Source organism: Microcaecilia unicolor, chromosome 9, assembly GCF_901765095.1.
Source record: "Microcaecilia unicolor chromosome 9, aMicUni1.1, whole genome shotgun sequence".
Lineage (NCBI taxonomy): Eukaryota > Metazoa > Chordata > Amphibia > Gymnophiona > Siphonopidae > Microcaecilia > Microcaecilia unicolor.
Window position 1 is genome coordinate 139,294,903 of NC_044039.1, and position 23,407 is coordinate 139,318,309.

General features: G+C 44.7%; 1 protein-coding gene across 1 annotated transcript in view; it reads right to left on the reverse strand.

Moving 5' to 3' along the window:
- Positions 1-23,407, reverse strand: part of TTBK2 (tau tubulin kinase 2) — a 237,559-nt gene that overhangs the window by 196,797 nt on the left and 17,355 nt on the right. The window contains 1 exon segment of the mRNA XM_030214295.1: positions 13,958-14,117. Coding sequence (XP_030070155.1) covers positions 13,958-14,026 — 69 coding nt within the window. The 5' untranslated portion in view covers positions 14,027-14,117.

Consider the following 23,407-nt stretch of genomic DNA (forward strand, 5'->3'; position numbering starts at 1 on the left):
GGGTGGAGTTGGATTCTAAACCCCAAACAGATTCTGCAGCATCGACTGCCCAAATCGACTGTCACATTGGGTATCCTGCTGCAGGCAGTAATGAGATGTGAATGTGTGGATAGATGACCACGGCGCAGCCTTCCAAATCTGTTCTATAGTGGCTGACTTCAAGTGAGCCACCGACACTGCCATGGCTCGAACAATATGAGCCGTGACATGACCCTCAAGATTCAGCCCAGCTTGGGCATAAGTGAAGGAAATGCAATCTGCTAGCCAACTGGAAATGGTGCGTTTCCCGACTGTGACTCCCCTTCTGTTGGGATCAAAAGACACAAAGCATTTGGGGCGGACTGTCTGAAGGGGCTTGTCCGCCTCACATAAAAGGCCAAGACTCTCTTGCAGTCCCAAGGTGTGCAAATGACGTTCAGCAGGGCGGGTATGACGCAAGATAACCTGATTGGGTCAGATGGAACTCCGACATCACCTTTGGCAAGAACTTAGAGTACGTGCGGAGGACTACTCTGTTGTGATGAAACTTGAGATAAGGAGCATGCACTACCAAGGCTTGGAGCTCACTGACTCTACGAGCTGAAGTAACAGTCACCAAGAAAATGACCTTCCAGGTCAAGTACTTCAGATGGCAGGATAATGATATGCACTACACGATAATGATATGCACTAATTGCACTAAGATGAACTCTTACGGAGTTGGTCTTCAGACCAACTCTGACAAGTGTAGAAGGTATTGAAGCAGGGTCTGAGTGGGACACGAGCGAGGATCTAGGGCCTTGCTACAAACCAGACGGCAAATCTCTTCCATTTGAAAAAGTAACACCTCTTCATGGAATCTTTCCTGGAAGCAAGCAAGACCCGGGAAACACCCTCAGAGAGACCCAAGGAAGCGAATTCTACACTCTCAACATCCAGGCTGTGAGAGCCAGAGACTGGAGGTTGGGATGCAGAAGCGCCCCCTTGTTCTGAGTTATGAGGGTTGGAAAACAGTCCAATCTCCACGGTTTTTTCGGAGGATAACTCCAGAAGAAGAGGGAACCAAACCTGACACAGCCAGAAGGGAGCAATCAGAATCATGGTCCCACGGTCTTGCTTGAGTTTCAGCAAAGTCTTCTCTACTAGAGATATGGAAGGATATGCATACAGAAGGCCCTTCCCCCAATGAAGGAGAAAGGCAATCCGACGCTAGTCTGTCGTGGGCCAGAAGTCTGGAACAGAACTGAGGAACCCTGTGATTGATCTGAGTTGCAAAAAGAGTCCACCGAGGGGGTGCCCCACACTCGGAAGATCTTGCGTACCACGCCCATGTTGAGCAACCACTCGTGAGGTTGCATAATCTGCTCAATCTGTCAGGCCAAACTGTTTATGCCTGCCAGATACATGGCTTGGAGAAACATGCCGTGACGGCGAGCCTAAGCCACATCTGGGGCGAGAATCCGGTGCCCGGCTGCTTGTTGATGTAGTACATCGCAACCTGATTGTCTGTCTGAATTTGGATGATTTGATTGGACGCCGATCTCTGAAAAGCCTTTATAGCATTCCAGACCGCGGTCGCAATTCCAGGAGATTGATCTGAAGACCTTCTTCCCGGAGGACCAAACTCCCTGGATATGAAGCCCATCGACATGAGCTCCCCACCCCAGGAGGTGATGCATCCGTTGTCAGCAATTTGTGTGTGGCTGAGGAATTTGAAACAGACGTCCCAGGGTCAGATTGGATCAAATTCTCCACCACTGAAGAGAATTGTGAAAAACGGTGGACAGCTGGATTGCATCGCTCTAGAGTCCCCAACAGCTTTGAGACCACTGGGAAGCTAGGGTCCCATTGAGCTGATCTCATGTGAAGAAGCGCCATGGAGTCCACATGGTACTGGTGGAGGCCATATGGCCTAGGAGCCTCAACAGTCTGCCGAGCTGCGATCCGCTGAGATGCTCTGGCCATGGAAACTAGAGACAGAAGATTATGTGCTCTCGCCTCGGGAAGAGGAGCGAGCTGTCTGCGAGTCCAGCAGAGCTCCTATAAATGCCAGTTTCTGAACAGGGAAAAGATGGGACTTGGGGTAATTTATACCAAAGCCGAGTAGCTCTAACAGTTGAATAGTCATCTGCATGGACTGTAGAGCCCCTGCCTCTGAGGTGTTCTTCATCAGCCAATCGTCGAGATAAGGGAACACATGCATTCCCAGTCTGTGTAGCGATGCTGCGACAACTGCCAAGCACTTTGTTAAGACCCCTGGGCACAGATGAGAAGCCCAAAGGGCAGTACTGAAAGTGCTGCGCTCCCAGACGGAATCGAAGATACCACCTGTGAGCTGGAAGTATCGGGATGTGTGATAAGCATCCTTTAAGTTCAGAGAGTAGCCAATCGTTTTCCTGAATCATGGGAAGAAGGGTGCCCCAGGGAAACCATTCTGAATTTTTCTCGGACTAGGAATTTGTTCAGGGCCCTTAGGTCTAGGATGGGACGCCTCCTCCCTGTTTTCTTTTGCACAAGGAAGTGCCTGGAATAGAATCCTAGCCCTTCTTGTCCTGGTGGAATGGGCTCGACCGCATTGGCATTGAGAAGGGCGGAGAGTTCCTCTGCAAGTACCTGCCTTTGCTGGAAGCTGAAGGATTGAGCTCCCAGTGGGCAATTTGGAGGTCTGGATATCAAATTGAGGGAGTACCCTAACCAGACTATTTGAAGAACCCACCGATCGGAGTTATAAGAGGCCACCTTTGGTGAAAACGTTTTAACCTCCCTCTGACCGGTAAGTTGTCCGGCACGGACACTTTTACAGCAGCTATGCTCAACTGGAGCCAGTCAAACGCCAGTCCCTTGCTTTTTGCTGGGAGACACAGGGGCCTGCCTTGGTGCATGCCTGTTGACGAGAACGAGTGTGCTGGGGATGAGCCTGAGAAGGCTGTCGAGGAGGAGGACTGTACCTACGCTTCTTATAGGCGTAGGGAGCATTCTTCCTTCCACGGAAATTCTACCTGATGAGGTACAAGAAGAAGGCGTCCAGTGGGAGAGATTGTCCATAGCAGTTTCCGGCTGCATGATCTGATCAACCACTTACTCGACTTTCTCACCAAAAATATTATCCCCCCGACAAGGGACATCCGCAATCCGCAGCTGGACTCGATTGTCCAGGTCAGAGGCACACAGCCATGAGAGTTTGCGCATCACTATACCTTGGGCAGCGGCTCTGGATGCAACATCAAAAGAATCGTAAGCACCCCTGGATAGGAATTTACGACAAACCTTCAGCAGCCTGACCACCTCCTGAAAAGGCTTGGCCTGCTCCAGAGGGAGCTTATCAACCAAGTCCGCCAGTTGCTTCACCGTGTTCCTCAAGTGAATGCTCGTGTAGAGCTGGTAGGATTGAATTTTAGCCATGAGCATAGAGGCCTGATACGCCTTTCTCCCAAAGAGTCCAGGGTTCTAGACTCTCTTCTCGGGGGCGCCGAGGCAAGTCTCTAGAACTCATGGTTCTCTTGAGAGCGGAATCCACAACCATAGAGTCGTGAGGTAACTGCAACTTCATCAGCTCAGGTTCTCCGTGAATCCGATATTGGGACTCAACTTTCTTGGGAATGGTGTATTGGGACTCAACTTTCTTGGGAATGGTGGGATTACTTAATGGTTTCATCCAGTTCTGCATAAAAGTGTCTCCTTGAGCACATTATGCAAGGGAACTGTGGATGACTCCTTAGGTGGCGAAGGATAGTCAAGGACCTCGAGCATCTCAGTCCTGGGCTCATCCTCAGATACCACTGGGAAGGGAATAGCCACAGACATTTTCCGGACAAATGAAGAGAAAGAAAGACTATCCGGGGGAGAAAGCTTTCTTTCTGGTGAAGGAGTAGGATCAGAGGGAAGACCATAAGACTCCTCAGAAGAGAAATACCTGGGATCCTCCCCTTCATCCCACAAGGCATCCTCATCGGTGTCGGACAGGAGTTCCTTAACTGTAGCTGGTGCAGGAGCCGACGAGAGAAGGAAAATTCTAGACTTGGTCCTTAGTGAAGCGCATGATCTGGTGAGGGACGTTATGGTACTGGGGCCGCTTGATAACAGTGGATCATAATATAATCAGTTTGATATCAACCTTGAAGTAACTATACACAGAAAGTCAAATACGTTAGCATTTAACTTTAAAAAAGGAGACTATGATAAAATGAGAAGAACGGTTAAAAAAACAACTTAGGGGGGGCAACTGAGAGAGTAAAACTATACAACAGGCATGGATGCTGTTGAAAAATACCATCAGCGAGGCCCAGGCCAAACATATTCCACAAATTAGAAAAGAAAGACGGAAGTCCAAAAGACAGCCAGCGTGGTTGAACACTGAGGTGAAGGAAGCTATTAGGGCTAAAAGAAATGCCTTCAGAAAATGGAAGAAGGAACCGTCTGAAAATAACAAGAAGCAGCATAAGGAGTGTCAAAGCAAGTGCAAGGCGCAGATAAAGAAGGCAAAGAGGGATTACGAAAAAAAAGATAGCATTAGAGGCAAAAAAACATAGCAATTTTTTTTCGGTATATTAAAAGCAGGAGCCGGCAAAAGAATCAGTTTGGCCGCTGGATGACAAGAGGGGTATAAGGGGCGATCAAGGAAGATAAAGATGTAGCGGAGAGACTGAATGAGTTCTTTGCTTCGGTCTTCACCGAGGAAGATTTGGGTGGGATACCGGTGCCAGAAATGGAATTTCAAGTGGACAAGTCGGAGAAACTTACTGACTTCAAGGTAAACCTGGAGGACGTAAATGGGGCAGTTCAGCAAACTGAAGAGTAGCAAATCTCCTGGACCAGATGGTATTCACCCTAGAGTACTGATAGAACTGAAAAATGAGCTTGCGGAGCTACTATTAGTGATATGCAATTTATCCTTAAAATCGAGCATGGTACCGGAAGATTGGAGGGTGGCCAATGTAACGTCAATTTTAAAAAAGGTTCCAGGGGAGATCCGGAAATTATAGACCGGCGAGTCTGACGTCGGTGCCGGGAAAATGGTAGAAGCTATTAGCAAAAACAAAATTACAGAGCACATCCAAGGACATGGATTACTGAGACCAAGTCAGCACAGCTTTTGTGTGGGGAAATCTTGCCTGACCAATTTACTTCAATTCTTTGAAGGAGTAAACAAACATGTGGACAAAGGGGAGCCGTTGATATCGTTATTGGATTTTCAAAAGGCGTTTGACAAGGTACCTCATGAAAGGCTACAGAGGAAATGGAGGGTCATGGGATAGGAGGAAATGTTCTAATTGTGGATTAAAAACTGGTTGAAGTGGAGTCACGTGATGTGCTAGAGCAGGCAAGACGTGTGGCTTGCTTGCTCTGAGATGCCTGGGCCCTTACTTGCTTTAAACTTGCCCAAAATCGAGCAATTTTACCTGCACTGAACGATAGAACTTCACAGAGCAGCGATGGACAAATTTATGGAAACTCAGTCGAAAACGATGGTCAGTAAATCCAGTAAAAGAGAAAAAGAAAAGGTGCGAGCAGAAGAGGCTCCGTCGGAACAAAAATGGCCGCAGAATGGAGGAGCGGAATTCACTGTCGACCAGTTGGCCCAAATTACTACAGCAGTTGAGGCAGTGATGGAGCCCAAACTAGAGAAGCTCTCGTCCCAATTCGCTAATTTTGAAGCAGCTCAGATGGACTTGTCGAGGACAGCAAGCGAATTAGAGCAACGCGTTTCAGATTTAGAAGACGCGACTGCACTAACTCCCCCGCTCCTGACTCAACTACAATCATCAATCACCTCACTACCAACAAACTCGACGACCTTGATACCGGTTGCGCCGAGCTAACCTGCGACTGATAGGAGTCCCAGAATCCGTGGGGGGACCGTTCGCTGGCAATGGAGCTTGAGTCCTGCTGAAACAAGAATTTGCGCTGTCGACCACGCAGGGCCATTGTGCCTGGAGCGAGCACACCAGCTGGGATGCATGCAAGATGGACGACAGTCGCCACGCGTGGGGATAGTAAAAATCCACAACTACCTGCATAAAGCAGAAATCTTGAATGGGTTTCGCTGAAGCGTGACTCTGTTAAATTTAAAAGGCAGCTCCATCAGAATTTATCAAGATTACTCATCCTCCCTGCAGAAGAAATGGAGACAATTCACTCCGCTGTGTACCCGATTACACAACATGAAGATCAAATTCATGCTAGTTTACCCAGCTGTACTCAAGGTCTACCATAATGGAAAGTGGCGCTCATTCACTGAAGAAGCTGCTGCTAAAGACTATGTGAATGGCCTGGAGCAGAATATGAACCAAAATAATGATGGTTGACTGATACCCCTAAATTAGGGAAACAGTGCAGGTATTAAAGTATGCTGAATTCTTTGTTCACAGACATGTCCGATTGTACTAAGCTGTTATGTTGTTCTTATGGGGCCTAGGCAGTCTTAACATCAAAGTGTCTCCGTAATGTTTGACACAGGGAACTGGGGATTTGGGGGGAAGGGGCCCTTAGTAGGAGCTAGGGGGGTAAGGGGAACAGGGGGGTTGAGAGGAATATAGAGGTAGAAGGGAGGGGATGCAAGAGCAGTGCAATAGTGAAGAAGGGAATTTGTTTGAACGAGGGATAGTCTCTCCTGCCTGGACAAAAAAACACCAATTTCCCTGGGGGAAGGGCTGGGCCCTCGGGGATTGCTTATTCTAGTTAATTTGATGCGGTACTCAGAAGACCCAGGCCATGGATGAGCAATAGATTACCTCTAAAAATAATATCTTGGAACGTATCGGGAATAACGTCCCCTGTGAAACGATATAAAATTCTTACCCACCTGAAACGTCACGGGGTGGCGATAGTGTGTATACAAGAGACAAAATTATAAGATTCAGAGCATGAAAAACTTAATCAACAATGGGTAGGTACATGCCTTACTCCTCATCAGGAAATAGGAAAAGTGGGGTAGCCATTTTACTAAAGAAAGGGCTCCCATGCCAATCAAAACTGATCTATAAAGACACAGAAGGCCGCATTGTACTATTACTCCTCAACTCTCAGGGTTCGAAATTTTATTTGTGCACAATCTATGGCCCAAACTGTCCCAACCCAGAATTTTTTCAATCCCTTGTGGCACTGGGACTGCAGCATTCTGACACAACACAATGGATATGGGCGGGGTGATTTTAATCAAGTATTGGACACTACTTTGACAGATCATCCCCCTCTGCTATAACCGGGAGTGAGGAGGGGCAAGGGGTTATCATGTTATGTAACCAATTTGGTTTGCTGGACCCGGGCGGACCTTCCACCCTTCTATTAAGAGTACACATATCAATCTTAAGGTCCATAGATCCTGGTCTAGAATCGATTACATTCTGATTAGCCCTACATGGTTTCTTTAAAGTTAAGACAGCTTGCTATTGGCCCGTGGAGGTCTCAGACCCACTGATTTGGATAGACCTTGACATGGGAAAGGGACAGACCCCACGGGGAGAAGGTTGGAGATTTCCTTCCTAATACCAGGATAAGCTCTTGAGGGAACACCTAGTAAAGAAATGGCAGATGTATGTAGATATTAACTTGGAATCTTGTGAATCCCCAATATTATTCTGGGAAGCTTCCAAGGTAGTACTAAGGGAGTGGTTGATAGCATATATGTGCACTCGTGCGAAACGCATAACGGCTGGTATTTTACAACTAGAGGCACATCTCACTAATCCTACTTGCAGTTAATGGAAACCAAATGGCAGCAGCCCTGGTCGCCCTTAATTCTTTAATACATGAGCACACCAAAAAACACCTGATGACCAGGCGCATGAACTACCAGCGTTTTGGTTACAAAACAGGTAAACTCCTGGCGTTGCCCAGGCCACTCAACCCCGTCACTTCATTGAGTCAGTGATAAGTGAAGCGGGCACTAGAATTACAACACTACCCGACATAGTAGACAGATTCCACTCCCATTCCACTAAACACATACGGAAGGTGTTGTTGGCAGTTGCACAGGGACAAACTACAGGTGACCCAACACTCTTGGTCAGCCTAGACGCGGCCAAGGCCTTTGACAAAGTTAATTGGGACTACCTGTTCCAGGTCTTGGACTACATTGGGCTCGGGGGCTGGTACATGGCAGCCATAAGAGCATTATACACAGATATGTCCGCCCGGGTGTTAGTCAATGGTATTCGCTCCTCAGCCTTTCGGGTAGAGAGAGGAACGCGCCAGGGGTGCCCCCTCTCTCCTCTTCTGTTTCTACTATATTTAGAACCACTCCTGCGCACAGTGCTGTCAGTCCCAGATATACAGGGAGTGGAAATGAGAGGGAGTCAATCAAAGGTATTGGCTTTTGCAGATGACATGTTCCTTACTCTCACTAAACCTAGCCAATCTGTGTCTCACCTTCTAGAAATCATCGACGAATTTAGTTTTTTCTCTGGGCTAGAGTTAAATTTACAAAAATCAATGGCCCTACCGATCCAACAACATATTCAGCTAGAGTGGGAGGGCCAGTTTCTTTCCAGTGGGCTACAGGGACCATATGATACCTAGGCGTCAACGTACCTGCCGATTTAGCTCACCTTTATCCAAAGAATGTGGGGCCCATATTGGGAAAAACGCAAGAACTCTTAGAAAGATGGCATGGCCTACCCATATCACTGATGGGACGTATATCCCTTTTCAATATGATTGTTTTTCCCAAATGGACCTATGTATTACAAATGTTGCCCCGCCTCTTGGGAAGAAGAGAGGAACGCCAGTTACACAGATCCCTTAACCGATTTCTGTGGCAGGGCAAGAGAGCGCGTATCGCGTTAACAAAAATAATGCGACCCTGTACCAAGGGAGGCCTGGGTCTTCTTGATCTGTCTCTTTTCTCAGTAGCTAGCGGACTACGTCACCTATCCAATTGGTTCAGGCGAAGATTATTTTCATGCACCAATGTAGAGACCTGTTTAATGGCTCCACTCCACTTTGCATATTGGCTCCATGCCCCAGCGGGAAAGGTGCCTCCCCTGGGGCCCTACTCATATATTTTGGACCCCCTGCGGAGGACCTGGCGGTGGCTAAGCAAAAGAATGGGATGGGACAAGGGAACCTCTCCATTACTCCCTATTGGGGGGAATTTAGCATTCCCAGAAAGGGGTTCGTCCAGAGATGGACCTCCCGTGGGACACATTACTTGTTCCAGGTTGTGTCCGAGCAGGGGACCATCAAATCCTTTCAATCTTTATGTACAGAATTTGGACTAGAGCAGAGAGATCTCTTCACCTACTTGCAACTTAGACATTATGTAAGCTCATTGTCTAGACGACACTTAACCCAAGAAACTTGGGACACTCTAAATGACCTGCTGGGACTGGAGGCACAGCTGAGAGTCCCACTGCGATACTTCCACCGACACCTGAGAACCCCACAGAATGACTATAATGTGGTAGTGGCACTATGGCCACGAGAGCTGCGTTGGAACTTAGACTCTACCCAACTTGCGACTAGTATAAAATCAGTATATCACATGACCTCCAATGCCACCTGGTGGGAACTGCAATATAAATTCACAATGCGACTGCACATATCACCGCACAGAGCATTTCGAGCGACCCTGAGGGAGACAGATGACTGCCCTAAATGTGGACACAGTGGGGCCACATGTTTTGGTCCTGCAGCAGAGTACAGTCTTTTTGGAAGGAATTGGGCGGCCAGGTCTCCTTTATGTGGTCCACACGCTGGATACCCACGGCGAGCCAACTGTTTGAGGTCTTCAAGATAAATGGATAGTCACCAGTGGGCATGAGAGCTTTTTTTGAAACGCGCGGCCTTGAGGGGGAAAAAAAACAATTTTGCAAGTGTGGTTGAAACCCTTGGGACCCAGTGTGGCCCAGTGGCAAGGAGCGATGATAGAGTGTTGCTCTCTGGAAAAAAAGGGAATCACTGACTAAGCCTCAAAGAAGGGAGACGCCTTCTGTCAGATATGGCTGCCTTTTTGGAATTCCTTGACTCTTTTGCACGGCAGTAGAATCCTTAACTGTTTGGGTAGGGTATGGGGGGGGATGGGTGGGGGGGGAAAAGAGGGAAAAACTAAGGGCACGAATTGACTGCATGTCTATTGGAAATGTTATGATACTGGTTACTGTTTAATACTGTATGTGTCAACGGATTGCCAATAAATATATATATTAAAAAAAAAACTGTTTGAAGGTTAGGAAACAGAGAGTGGGGTTAAATGGGCAGTATTCACAATGGAGAAGGGTGGTTAGTGGGGTTCCTCAGGGGTCTGTGCTAGGACCGCTGCTTTTTAATATATTTATAAATTACTTAGAGATGGGAGTAACTAGCGAGGTAATTAAATTTGCTGACGACACAAAGTTATTCAAAGTCGTTAACTCGCGACAAGATTGTGAAAAATTACAAGAGGACCTTACGAGACTGGGAAACTGGGCGGCTAAATGGCAGATGATGTTTAATGTGAGCAAGTGCAAGGTGATGCATGTGGGAAAAAAGAACCCGAATTATAGCTACGTCATGCAAGGTTCCACGTTAGGAGTTACGGACCAAGAAAGGGATCTGGGTGTCGTCATCGATAACACACTGAAACCTTCTGCTCAGTGTGCTGCTGCGGCTAGGAAAGCGAATAGAATGTTGGGTATTATTAGGAAAGGTATGGAAAACAGGTGTGAGGATATTATAATGCCGTTGTATCGCTCCATGGTGCGACCGCACCTTGAGTTTTGTGTTCAATTCTGGTCGCCGCATCTCAAGAAAGATATAGTACAATTGGAAAAGGTGCAGCGAAGGGCGACTAAAATGATAGCGGGGATGGGACGACTTCCCTATGAAGAAAGACTAAGGAGGCTAGGGCTTTTCAGCTTGGAGAAGAGACAGCTGAGGGGAGACATGATAAGAGGTATGTAAAATAATGAGTGGAGTGGAACAGGTGGATGTGAAGCGTCTGTTCACGCTTTCCAAAAATACTAGGACTAGGGGGCATGCGATTAAACTACAGTGCAGTAAATTTAAAACAAATCGGATAAAATGTTTCTTCACCCAACGCATAATTAAACTCTGGAATTCGTTGCCGGAGACCGTGGTGAAGGCGGTTAGCTTAGCAGAGTTTAAAAAGGGGTTAGACGGTTTCCTAAAGAACAAGTCCATAAATCACTACTAAATAGACTTGCGAAAAATCCACAATTCCAGGAATAACATGTATAGAATGTTTGTACTTTTGGGAAGCTTGCCAGGTGCCCTTGGCCTGGATTGGCCGCTGTTGTGGACAGGATGCTGGGCTCGATGGACCCTTGGTCTTTCCCAGTGTGGCATTACTTATGTACTTAAGTCCTAACCAGGCCAGTCTCGACGCCGAGGAACCATGTCCTCGATGGTGATGTCGAGAGGTCGACTCCCCTACTGGCGGCGATTAAGCTCCCTCTAGCGATGTCGACAGGGAGTTGACCTGGGTGGCAGCCGATGCCGCAGGCCTCACCACAGGCATGGAGCCAGCTGCCGCTTCCACCAACGGTACGGGGGGCGCAAGCACTCCCGATACCGGAGTAGACTGATGCAGCAACCCCTCCAAAAGACTTAGAAGAATGGCTCGGATGCGCTCTAGAGTCGCTGTCCAGCAAGGCTGCAGGGTTGGTGCAGAAACCGGCGTCAGAATCTGTGGAGTTCAAGGAGGCAGTATCGAGCTGCCTGAAGACCAACACCTCTTGTATGGAGGGTGAGCATTCCTCCCGGTGTCAGCGCTGCACTGGTGCCGAATCCTTCTATGCCCCGGAGCTCCCGGTACTGTGCTTGGAGGGAGACCGATGACGATGCTTCTTCACATTGCTCGATGCCGAGGAAGACGTGGAATCCACACGTCTCCTCGAGTCGGGTCCGAGAGTGGTCAGTTCCCGTGGGGCCTGTACAGCAGGAGACTTCGAGACAGGTGGAGATCCACTTGACGGCTCACTGCTCCCAGCGTGTTGTGGTCTCCAGACAGCCATTACCTGCGGCCTCCTGAAAGTCATTGTCATTCCTGGTGTCCTGATGTTCGACAGTCACGCCGAGGAACCATTGAAGCTTCCAAAAAAGTCAGTCTCGAAGAGCTTGTCCTTGGACGCCTGTGGTCCACTTGTTCAAGCTAAGACACAACTTACATGCGTCTGGGTGATGGTCGTTGCGCCCAAGGCACTAGAAGATTCGACTGGTTGCATCAGAGTACGCTTCGTGAAGCCGCTGCGAAGTCCTCGATTCATGGGACGGAAAAATAGAGGCAGGCGAGATCAAAGTTCGCGATTTTGCCAAAAAGGAGAGCACAAAAAAGAGAAACCGCCCTTAAAAAAACGCGCCCGGGCAGGCAGGACGCGAAAGGAAACTTAAACCAGGGTGGCTAACCCCCCCCCCCCCCCCCCCCCCCCACCCCCAAAAGGTGATAGGACTTTTCTTTTTTTTTTTAAGCAAGGTAAGAGAAAAACTGGAGAAAATCTCTGAAAAAAACGGCCGAAGGCTCTTTCCAAGGGCTAAGAAGAGACGACAAAAACGCTGCCTCTCTTCACCGCAGAAAAAAAGGTAACTGGGCGGGGACTCTCGCGCAACGGGCGGGAAGATGGCCGCGCATGAGAGGTGTGCGCGCCCTGCATGCCAGAAGGCTCTGGCAAAACTGTCTATTTTTGCTGTGAAAAATTGCCGTTCCTGGGCCGCTGTGGACGCCGACCCATCAGTGAGAACAAGCAGCCTGCTTATCCTTGGAGAAACAGCATTTTTGTAGGGCTGTACTACCATCCACCAGGACAAAACTAACAGACAAATGAAGAAATGTTTACAGAAATTAGGAAAGCTGGTAATCTGGGCAACGCTATTTAATAATGGGTGATTAATTACCCCAATATTGACTGGATAAATGTTACATCAGATAGTGCTAGGGAGGTAAAATCTCTAGATGCAATAAATGACTACATCTTGGAGTAATAGGTCCACGAACCAACAAGAGGGAAAGCCATTTTGGATCTGGTCCTTGGTAGCATGCAGAGCATAGTGTGAGAGGTGGCGGTGTTGGGTCCCCTGGGAAACAGAAATCATAACATGATCCAAGTTTGAGCTACTATCTGGGATAAACCACAAAGGAAATCTACCGTAGCTGCATTTAATTTTCAAAAGGGCGACTATAATAAAATTAGGAAAATGTTTAAAAAGAAGCTAAAAGGATTGGCTGCAAAGGTTAGGACACTAAATCAAGCATGGACGTTATTCAAAAACACCATCTTGGAAGCCCAGACCAGATGCATTCCACGTATTTGCAAAGGTGGAAAGAAGAGAAACGAGAGCCAGCATGGTTAAAAGGTGAAGTAAAAGAGCTATTACACCCAAAAGAATGGAAAAAGGACCTAAATGAAGAAAGTAAGAAGCAACATAAGCTTTATGACATCAGCTCCTTAAACTGGAAGCCCTCCAGGGCTTCTGAGAAAGGTGTAAAATAAATGCAATTCCCCCTATATTATACTCTTTGGAAAGGGTGATGAGTGTTTGTGCGGTATGAACAGTTTGATGACTTTTACATTTTTTATACGGGATTACTGTGTGTGTGTTGTGAGTCTGTGAATCCTGCAATTCAGAATGGAGAGTAGGAATTCATAAGATTGAATCTTCACAATCTGAGGGATTTTGAGGGATGAAGATTTGGACATAATTGGATATTTGAGATTTCTGTGACTTTTTTGACATGCAATAAAGATATCTGATTAAACAGTATACAGTTTTCTGAGAATGAAAAATTATTATGAATATAATTTGGATAGTAATTGGACTTGAATTTGTCGACTTATTTTGTTCTTGTTCATCATTTAAGTATGTTTTATTTAGTTAGTTTTTGTGTATTTTTCATTCCTAAACATTAAATTTTAACTATCAGCCATAGGAGCCATTTGAATAAGGCAGATCAGTAGCTTAGCAGCATCCGGATCTCTTCATATGCACATATATCAAATGGATATGAAATTAACAGGATTATAAACACACTTTGAAAAATACTTACTACTTTCCATCTTTCCTTGACCAGGATTCCCACACATAAGATGTCAGGCTGCTCTCCTCCACCACTCATCGCAATCTGATGTAGTGGCAAAACTGCTATGCAGAGTGTACGTCAGTACAGATAATCCGGCTTCCAGATGTGTCTTCCATTTAACCCGAAGCTACAAAAAACAGCAGCCCATGAAATCTCAATGGCTAAAACACGTGTGTCCTGTTCTTAATTATGCATGTTACGCACTCCATTTAGATTTGTATGGATAAGCAGAATAGCTAATAAATTAAATGAAATGAAAATCAGCATGCAGTTTCACACTGCCCTGCCTCACTTACAATATACATGCCAGAAACATTTTGTCTGTGGAAGTACTGCAGTTTTCATTTCCCTTTACAACCAGACAAGGAGTTACAAATCAATCCATAATACCAATTTCTCATATCAAGGAACCAAAATTTGGAACGCTGTTCCCAAAATAATAAAATGCACAGACAACTACCTGATATTCAGAAGCCTTCTGAAAACATTTCTTTAGATCAACCTTTCCTGACAACAATCAAATTTAAATTGAATGTAACTGATGATCTCTGCCAAAAAATACCCTCCAACAAAATTTTTTTTGTTCCAGATTAATTGAATCCTGTTCAACTCAACCCAAATCCATCATTAATATATATTTTCTATCATTTTACTTCCAAAAAGTACCCTACCCTAAAAACAATTCATCTCTATTCATGTAATATAAACTCATACTTAGTTTCTGCAGCAGTTCACATGCTGTATCTTAATTTTCTGTTACATTTCAAAAATGTATCTCAATTATGTTTGTTATACAGTGGGGGAAATAAGTATTTGATCCCTTGCTGATTTTGTAAGTTTGCCCACTGACAAAGACATGAGCAGCCCATAATTGAAGGGTAGGTTATTGGTAACAGTGAGAGATAGCACGTCACAAATTAAATCCGGAAAATCACATTGTGGAAAGTATATGAATTTATTTGCATTCTGCAGAGGGAAATAAGTATTTGATCCCCCACCAACCAGTAAGAGATCTGGCCCCTACAGACCAGGTAGATGCTCCAAATCAACTCGTTACCTGCATGACAGACAGCTGTCGGCAATGGTCACCTGTATGAAAGACACCTGTCCACAGACTCAGTGAATCAGTCAGACTCTAACCTCTACAAAATGGCCAAGAGCAAGGAGCTGTCTAAGGATGTCAGGGACAAGATCATACACCTGCACAAGGCTGGAATGGGCTACAAAACCATCAGTAAGACGCTGGGCGAGAAGGAGACAACTGTTGGTGCCATAGTAAGAAAATGGAAGAAGTACAAAATGACTGTCAATCGACAAAGATCTGGGGCTCCACGCAAAATCTCACCTCGTGGGGTATCCTTGATCATGAGGAAGGTTAGAATCAGCCTACAACTACAAGGGGGGAACTTGTCAATGATCTCAAGGCAGCTGGGACCACTGTCACCACGAAAACCATTGGTAACACATTACGACATAACGGATTGCAATCCTGCAGTGCCCGCAAGGTCCCCCTGCTCCGGAAGGCACATGTGACGGCCCGTCTGAAGTTTGCCAGTGAACACCTGGATGATGCCGAGAGTGATTGGGAGAAGGTGCTGTGGTCAGATGAGACAAAAATTGAGCTCTTTGGCATGAACTCAACTCGCCGTGTTTGGAGGAAGAGAAATGCTGCCTATGACCCAAAGAACACCGTCCCCACTGTCAAGCATGGAGGTGGAAATGTTATGTTTTGGGGGTGTTTCTCTGCTAAGGGCACAGGACTACTTCACCGCATCAATGGGAGAATGGATGGGGCCATGTACCGTACAATTCTGAGTGACAACCTCCTTCCCTCCGCCAGGGCCTTAAAAATGGGTCGTGGCTGGGTCTTCCAGCACGACAATGACCCAAAACATACAGCCAAGGCAACAAAGGAGTGGCTCAGGAAGAAGCACATTAGGGTCATGGAGTGGCCTAGCCAGTCACCAGACCTTAATCCCATTGAAAACTTATGGAGGGAGCTGAAGCTGCGAGTTGCCAAGCGACAGCCCAGAACTCTTAATGATTTAGAGATGATCTGCAAAGAGGAGTGGACCAAAATTCCTCCTGACATGTGTGCAAACCTCATCATCAACTACAGAAGACGTCTGACCGCTGTGCTTGCCAACAAGGGTTTTGCCACCAAGTATTAGGTCTTGTTTGCCAGAGGGATTAAATACTTATTTCCCTCTGCAGAATGCAAATAAATTCATATACTTTCCACAATGTGATTTTCCGGATTTAATTTGTGATGTGCTATCTCTCACTGTTACCAATAACCTACCCTTCAATTATGGGCTGCTCATGTCTTTGTCAGTGGGCAAACTTACAAAATCAGCAAGGGATCAAATACTTATTTCCCCCACTGTATAAGCCACATTGAAGCGGAGTATGCTAAAAATAATTCATTTCTCTTCATATAATATAAAACCATACTTAGCTTCTGCAGCGGTTCACATGATGTCTCAATGTCTGTTAACTTTCTATAATGTATTTCTCAGTAATGTTTGTTATGTGTAAGCCACATTGAACTGGAGCATACTCTCTGGATAATGCGGGATATGTCATAAATAAATCTAGCATACTCCAGAAGTCATGACACCTTATGAAAAGATTGGTAAGTACTAACTTCTTTGGTAAGTACTAATTTCTCAGATTATTCTTTCAAGCTTGCTTTTCTTTGCCTTGAGCTCACACATTTTTAATCACAGTCATGTGATTAAAAATGGCATCACTGTCAAAATTGTAGCAAAACAGAACAAAATGAACAGTGAGTACAGTTTATTCAACAAATGAAAAATGCTTCTTCCAAATGAAATAGCAGGGAAATGTAAATCTGTCAGGAAAGATGAAAACCTGCCAAAAGGCAGGAGGTGCAAACTGTAATTGTCCAATTAAAGGGAAAGTGCAGCTCAAGGAGGTTTAAGACGACAATAGTATGACTTGAAAAAGTTGAAGCCATCTTCTCCAAGCAGCTGCTATATTAGCGTTCTATCAGTTGCATCCTTAAATCTTTCCTTCCCGCTATTCCCTCGTCTGCTTTCACAGTTTTCAGCCTGATTAGGTCTGCATATTTTTATTTAATCTCAGTTATAGAAACATGTCGGTTTGTGCAGCATATGAAGGTATACAAAGGAAAAATCAGAACGGGAATTATCTTTCATCGGCTGCCTGCAATGTGAATATTCTATCACTGTTTCATTAATCCTACCACGTATTACATATTTTGGATGTCTGTTTTAAACTTTGATTGTTTATCCAGACCTTGCATGCACATGGTACTGCTTGTTAAATCCAAAGGCGAAACCTAAGGGTTGTTAAAACAATTTATATAAAATGTGGTTATGACTTTACTTGTTTTGGACTGCTTTGGGTCCTACTCATCTGTACATCTGTTGTGTTATTTTGGTGGGTTATAGGGAGGAAGGGGAAGGGTTCTTGGGGTACGTTTCACTGTAAAAGTTTTTATTGTGCCATGTTGGATGGTTCACTGGTTTTTCTTGTTCTGTATGAAGCATATCTACTAACATGTTGTGCTTTGAATAAAGATGATTTTTAAACATAAAAATTAAGTTTTGGATGTACTCTGTAGAAGCTGTCATTGACTTTGGCAATGTGTGTATAGATGCCTGTTCTAGTGTGTGCTTGGGATAATGTTTAAACAACTGTCTACACTTATGTCTATGATTTCTGAATATGCAGCATCACTAAATTGGGCAGACAGTGTTTACAAGGACTAGGGGTTTATAGCCCATTTAGTTATGTTTAAACAAATGAGAGATCTACATGACTTATAAAATCACTTGTCCCTGAAACATGCTCAAAACAGAATAATCAATCTGTGGATCTAAAATGTAAACTTCTACAAAAGAGATGAGGTGAAAACGTGATTCCATGTGTCGCAATGAAAGAGTTTAATTTTACTTCCATTTAATTTCAATATATTCCATCTTTATAACAGGCTTTCCAATGGAGATTACAAGTTAGGATTAACCCATCATGAAACAGGATATCCTCACTGAAATTTGGCCATATATTCAGTATTCTATAGTAGAAATAAATTTAGCACAAAATACAGATTTTTTTTACTGCTATATCTATCAGCTACAATAATTTATGCTGTTTTAGTGATTTTCAATTTTATTTTGATATATATCTACATATTGAAAGCTTTCAAATAAATAAAGCGGTCAAATGTTTTAAAAATCAACACATAGGCAGTCATAAACGTTTGCTATTATTTTTATGTAAAAATGTCTGTCATCAGAAGCAAAAATAAAGGCATATAGCACAGCACTGAAATCTATAATACAGCACTGCAAATAACAAAGCAAGCTCTTGAGCAACGCCAAAAAAAATATTTTGAATATAACCCTCCACCAACTCTCCTTACACTCCCCCATCCCCTCCTAACAGAAAGAATGCAAATCCAAGGAGGTTTAATAAAATATAAACCTCACAAGTTTGCTATCGTTTTCAATAGCAAAATGTTTGGTGTCACTCAATATGGCGGCAAGCTCCGTTCACTGGCTTCAGCCCACAGAATGAGCCATATAGGCCCATACTGTACTGTCATATTTAACCTCCTTGGTGCAGCTAGCAGCTCCATCTTTTTATATTTACATTCCAAGGTAAGCATATACAGATACCCAAAATATTCAATGAGATATCCTATATAATAAATTTGCACCTCCAACCTTCTACGTCTGGATTCCTGGGTTCATAACACAATTCCCATTGGTCCGCCCTCACATCTGAACGTAACGATGGCAGAGGGCAGATCAATGAGAGGGAAGGGAAACCAGCACCAGCCAGCCACAGAACGTTGGAGATGAGGATACAATCACGGGAGAATCACCCCCCTCCCTCCCTCCCCCCTGTCCTCCGAGTTCCAGGTCCGCCCCCTCCCTCCCTCCCCTCCGAGTTCCAGACCCCCGCGCCTCCCTCCCTCTGTCCCAGAGTGGCAGCCTGACCTGAGTTGCCCGGCCCGCCCTCTTCTCCCAGACCTCCGCCTGCCCCTTGCCTTCCTGCGTGCCAGCCTGAATTTAAAAGTTCTTACCTCGGGGTCTGGCGGCAGCAGTGAAAGTCAAGCAGGCATGGCACTTCAGCCTGCCTTCCCTTCTGTCTCACCTGTGCCTCTGGTCCTGCCCTTCTGGAAACAGGAAATGAGGGCAAGACCAGAGGCAGAGCTGAGACAGAAGGGAAGGCAGGATGAAGTGGCGTGCCTGCTCGACTTTCACTGCTACAGCTGTACCCCGAGGTAAGAACTTTTAAATGCAAGCCGGCACGCAGGAAGGTGAGGGGCTGGCGGAGGCCAAGGAGAAGAGGACGGGCAACGCAGGTCAGGCTGCCACTCGGAGGGGAGAGGGAGGGAGGCGCGGGGGTCTGGAACTCGGAGAAGAGAGGGGGCCAAGCTGGAACTCGGAGGATAACCTTGCTAGCGCCCGTTTCATTTGTGTCAGAAACGGGCATGTTTTACTAGTTAGTATCTATATTCACCATACTACAGACTACATATATAGAAATATTTGGTTTAAAGATTTCTCTTTGGGTCAAACAATATTGTCATAAATGCTGCTATTTCAGATTTGAAAGTTTTTTTAAGAACCTTGCTACTTCTGGCAGTTGCTTACTCTATTACAAAACTCGGAGGTTAAGATACGGGAGGATCACATGTTGAACCAAGTGTAGGAACTTAACATTTATGATTTATCCTTAATGACAGAGAATCAATGAGACAGAACACAAAAATGACCTTAAACAAGGAATAATATTCTACAAGTAGTCATGCTTGCATTGCAAGGTTATATCCCAGCTACTAGCTGAATATTGCAACTGTGGTACTGGATGGGTCAATTATTTATTTCATTATTTATTTATTTTTTTTAGCTTACCGTCATGGTGCCTCTCTTTCTGTGCATTTGTATATACATTTTATACATATGTACGTTTACATTTGTGAGTATGCATGCATACATATGCAAAGTAATATGAAAAAGCCCCCCTCCCCTTCCTGGTTTCCCCTTTTATTGCATACATCACACTGAATGGTTTCTGATCTTTATGTAAAATGTAATACTTTAGTAAACAAAGGAAATCTGAGTAAATATAGAACAGCTTTTATTATTTATGTAAGGAGCAAATCATCTAACACCCATTTCACTTATGTGGCATTAACTGTCCCCTAAACCTAATAACTGATGCACCACTGACTGTACTGTCTTAATAACTTATTGTACTTAACTTACTGTTTGTAGTATACATACTATATTTCCTGACTTCCTGTTACTATACTTGACTTACTTTACTGTCATACTGTACTTGAGCCGATTTACTATATTTACATTTATTGTACTTGCTGTTCTTAATGACTTAATTACTACAGCCGAGTTACTGTACTTACTGAACTTATTGACTTAGGTGTCGATGCACAAAAGTCCACGCAAAAAAACATGTGCTTTTCGATCACCAGTAAAAGTTACCAATTTCTAAATAGAGAGTGATGCTGGAAGGAAACTGAATGCAAATGAGCGGCACACAATTTCAACAAGCAGCCCAGTAGGGAAAGTGCCCACTGTATGCATAGAACAGTAACTCCAAAGCATCGACGCTATGTGCATGCCCAGAACAGAACCACGTGCGCTGTGGATGCGCCTCCACAGTGCTCCATAGCAACTTCTCTTTGCAAGGTTTCATGGCAACTTTCACATCCTAGAGGCTTTATTGTTTTTATGCGTGTGTATGAAAGCCGCGTGGAAAGGCTATGTATGAAAGCCGCATGGGTGCCGTGGACATGCCTCCACAACAAGCTACAGTCTATTTTTTTTTTGTTCTATGACAACTTCCACTCACTTGCAAACAGCAGACTGCTCCGCCAGGAAGCCACCATCATGCTATAGCAGCTCCTAACCTCCCGTAAAATTTCTTTTGGGTGGCCGCTCCTTTCTTGCATCGCTCAGAATGCAATATATTTGCATAGGATTCTTGTTGGCTGCTACCCCAAACAGTAAAAAAAAAAAAGCACACAGAAACCCTTTGTGCATTTCTTGCTAAACCAGCTAGAACCAGTCAAGATCGCACTTTGCTGGCAGGGTAAGTTTTGGGCACCTGGCCTTTCATTAACACTAATTACTGACCTATTGTGCATCAGAGGCGTATCTGAACTTCGGCGGTAGGGGGGGCCAGAGTGAGGGGGCACATTATAGCCCCTTCCCGCCGTCGCTGCCACCATTGACGACCCCCCCTGCCGCCGTCACCTACCTTTGCTGGCGGGGGACCCCAACCCCCGCTTCCTCCTACCGCTGCCTTTAAAAATATTCCTTCAGCTGGCTGGGGACGTGCAGGACGTCAGACTCACAGAAACAGAGTCTGACGTCCTGCACGTACAACGTGCAGCAACATCAGACTCCGAAACTGGATTCAGCAGCTTTGAACAGCACAGAGGATGAAGAAGAACTAAAAAGACCTCGGCTCGGCTGGTGGGGGTTGGGGTCCCCCGCCAGCTGAAGGAATATTTTTAAAGGCAGCGACAGGAGGAAGCGGACCTCGGCAGGGGAGGGTTGACGGCAGGAGGGGGGTCCAGGGCGAAATCTGCAGGGGCCCAGGCCCCCGTGGCCCCACGCAGATACGCCCCTGTTGTGCATACTGTATTTAACTTACTAACAAATTACTAATTTACTGATGTACTCACTATACTTGTTTATTGATTTACTGTACTTTACTTGCTCTACATATGTAATTACCGAACTTACAATATAATTTACTTTACTGACAGTCTACTGTAACTATCAACTTACCTTACTGTACATATTTACTGTAATTGACTTGCTGCACTTACTGTACATGCTGATACTATTACTAGTTTATTGTGCTGACCTTTACTCTACTTTGACTTAGTGTACTTGCTGTGACTTCCTTGCTGACACTATACTTGACTTCCTATACTTAATGACTTATTGTGCTTGCTTACTTTCTGTACTTACTGCACTTGCTGACAATGTGTTTACTGAATTACTGATATACAGTACTTACAAACTGTACTGGCTCTGAATTACTGACAGTGACTTCTTACTGATGTACCTGTTGACTTACTGTACACTCAGACTTACTCTACTTATGTAATTGCTTGCTAACTTATGTACTGACTTTTGAAGTTAACTACAGTAAGTCAAGCAGTCAAGTTGTCAGTAATTGTGTATGTACAGTATTTACTGACTTACTGTACTCAATCTACAATGTGTTGACTTGCAGTACTTAGACTTACTGACTACTGTACTTTGTTCTTACTGAATTACACTTCATTTACTAACATACCGTATTTAATGACTTGCTGTACACAGTACCGACTTAATGAAACGCTCAATTACTGACTTCCTGACGACTTGCTGTACTTAGTCAGTGTACAGTGATATACAGTACCATGTACTCTACTTACTGTACTTTGACTTGACTTTAATTGCTTACTGACTTATGCACTGATTTACTGTACTTGCACAATTACTGGCTGACTTACCATATTGACATGCAGCACTGTTCTTGACTTACTGTCTTTCATACTACTGAATTCTTATACTTCTTTGCTTACTATACTTACTGAATTAATGGCTTACAGATTTACTATACTTACTAATGTATTTGGTGACTTCATACTTACTGAACTTATTTTGGTGTATTTACTGATTTACTATATTTAATGACTTATTGACTTGCTCTACACAGAATTGTTTACTGATGTACTAACTTACTGTAGTTATACAACTTACTATGTATTAACTTGCTGTAATTACTAACTTACTGTACTTATAACTTACTGTAGTTACTAAGTTACTAACTACTAACTTCCTTGCTGTCTTACTGCACTCACTTTCCATACAGCAAAGTTAATTACCTATAGCAGATGTTCTCCGAGGAGAGCAGGCATATATTCTCATATGTGGGTGATGTAATCCATGGAGCTCGGTATGGACACTGCCATGGCGTACTGTCACTTTAAAAAAACTGAGGCAGCGCCCCCACCGCACATGTGTGGGTGTCTTCCCACCAGACACTAGAACACAGGATCAACAGTATAATACCAAAGCTTATTCAACTCCAAGGGGAGGAGGGAAGGATGTCAGAATATATGCCTGCTGTCCTAAGAGAGCCCCTTCTCTGAGGACACACAAGCATAATATTCTCACATGTGGGACTCACTATTTTCCAGTGTACAACCCTTTTCCCATAGTTTTAAACTGAAACCTTTTCTAAAGGTAGAAACGTAACAGCCAAAGAACTTTGAAAGGCTAGTAGGAAGGCTCAAATTAAAAGACAGTTATTTTCTGTTCTTTGGTTGACAAACATGTTTAAAGGGACAGAGTCAGCATGGGTTCAGCCCAGGGAAGTCAAAAGCTTTCTGAAAAT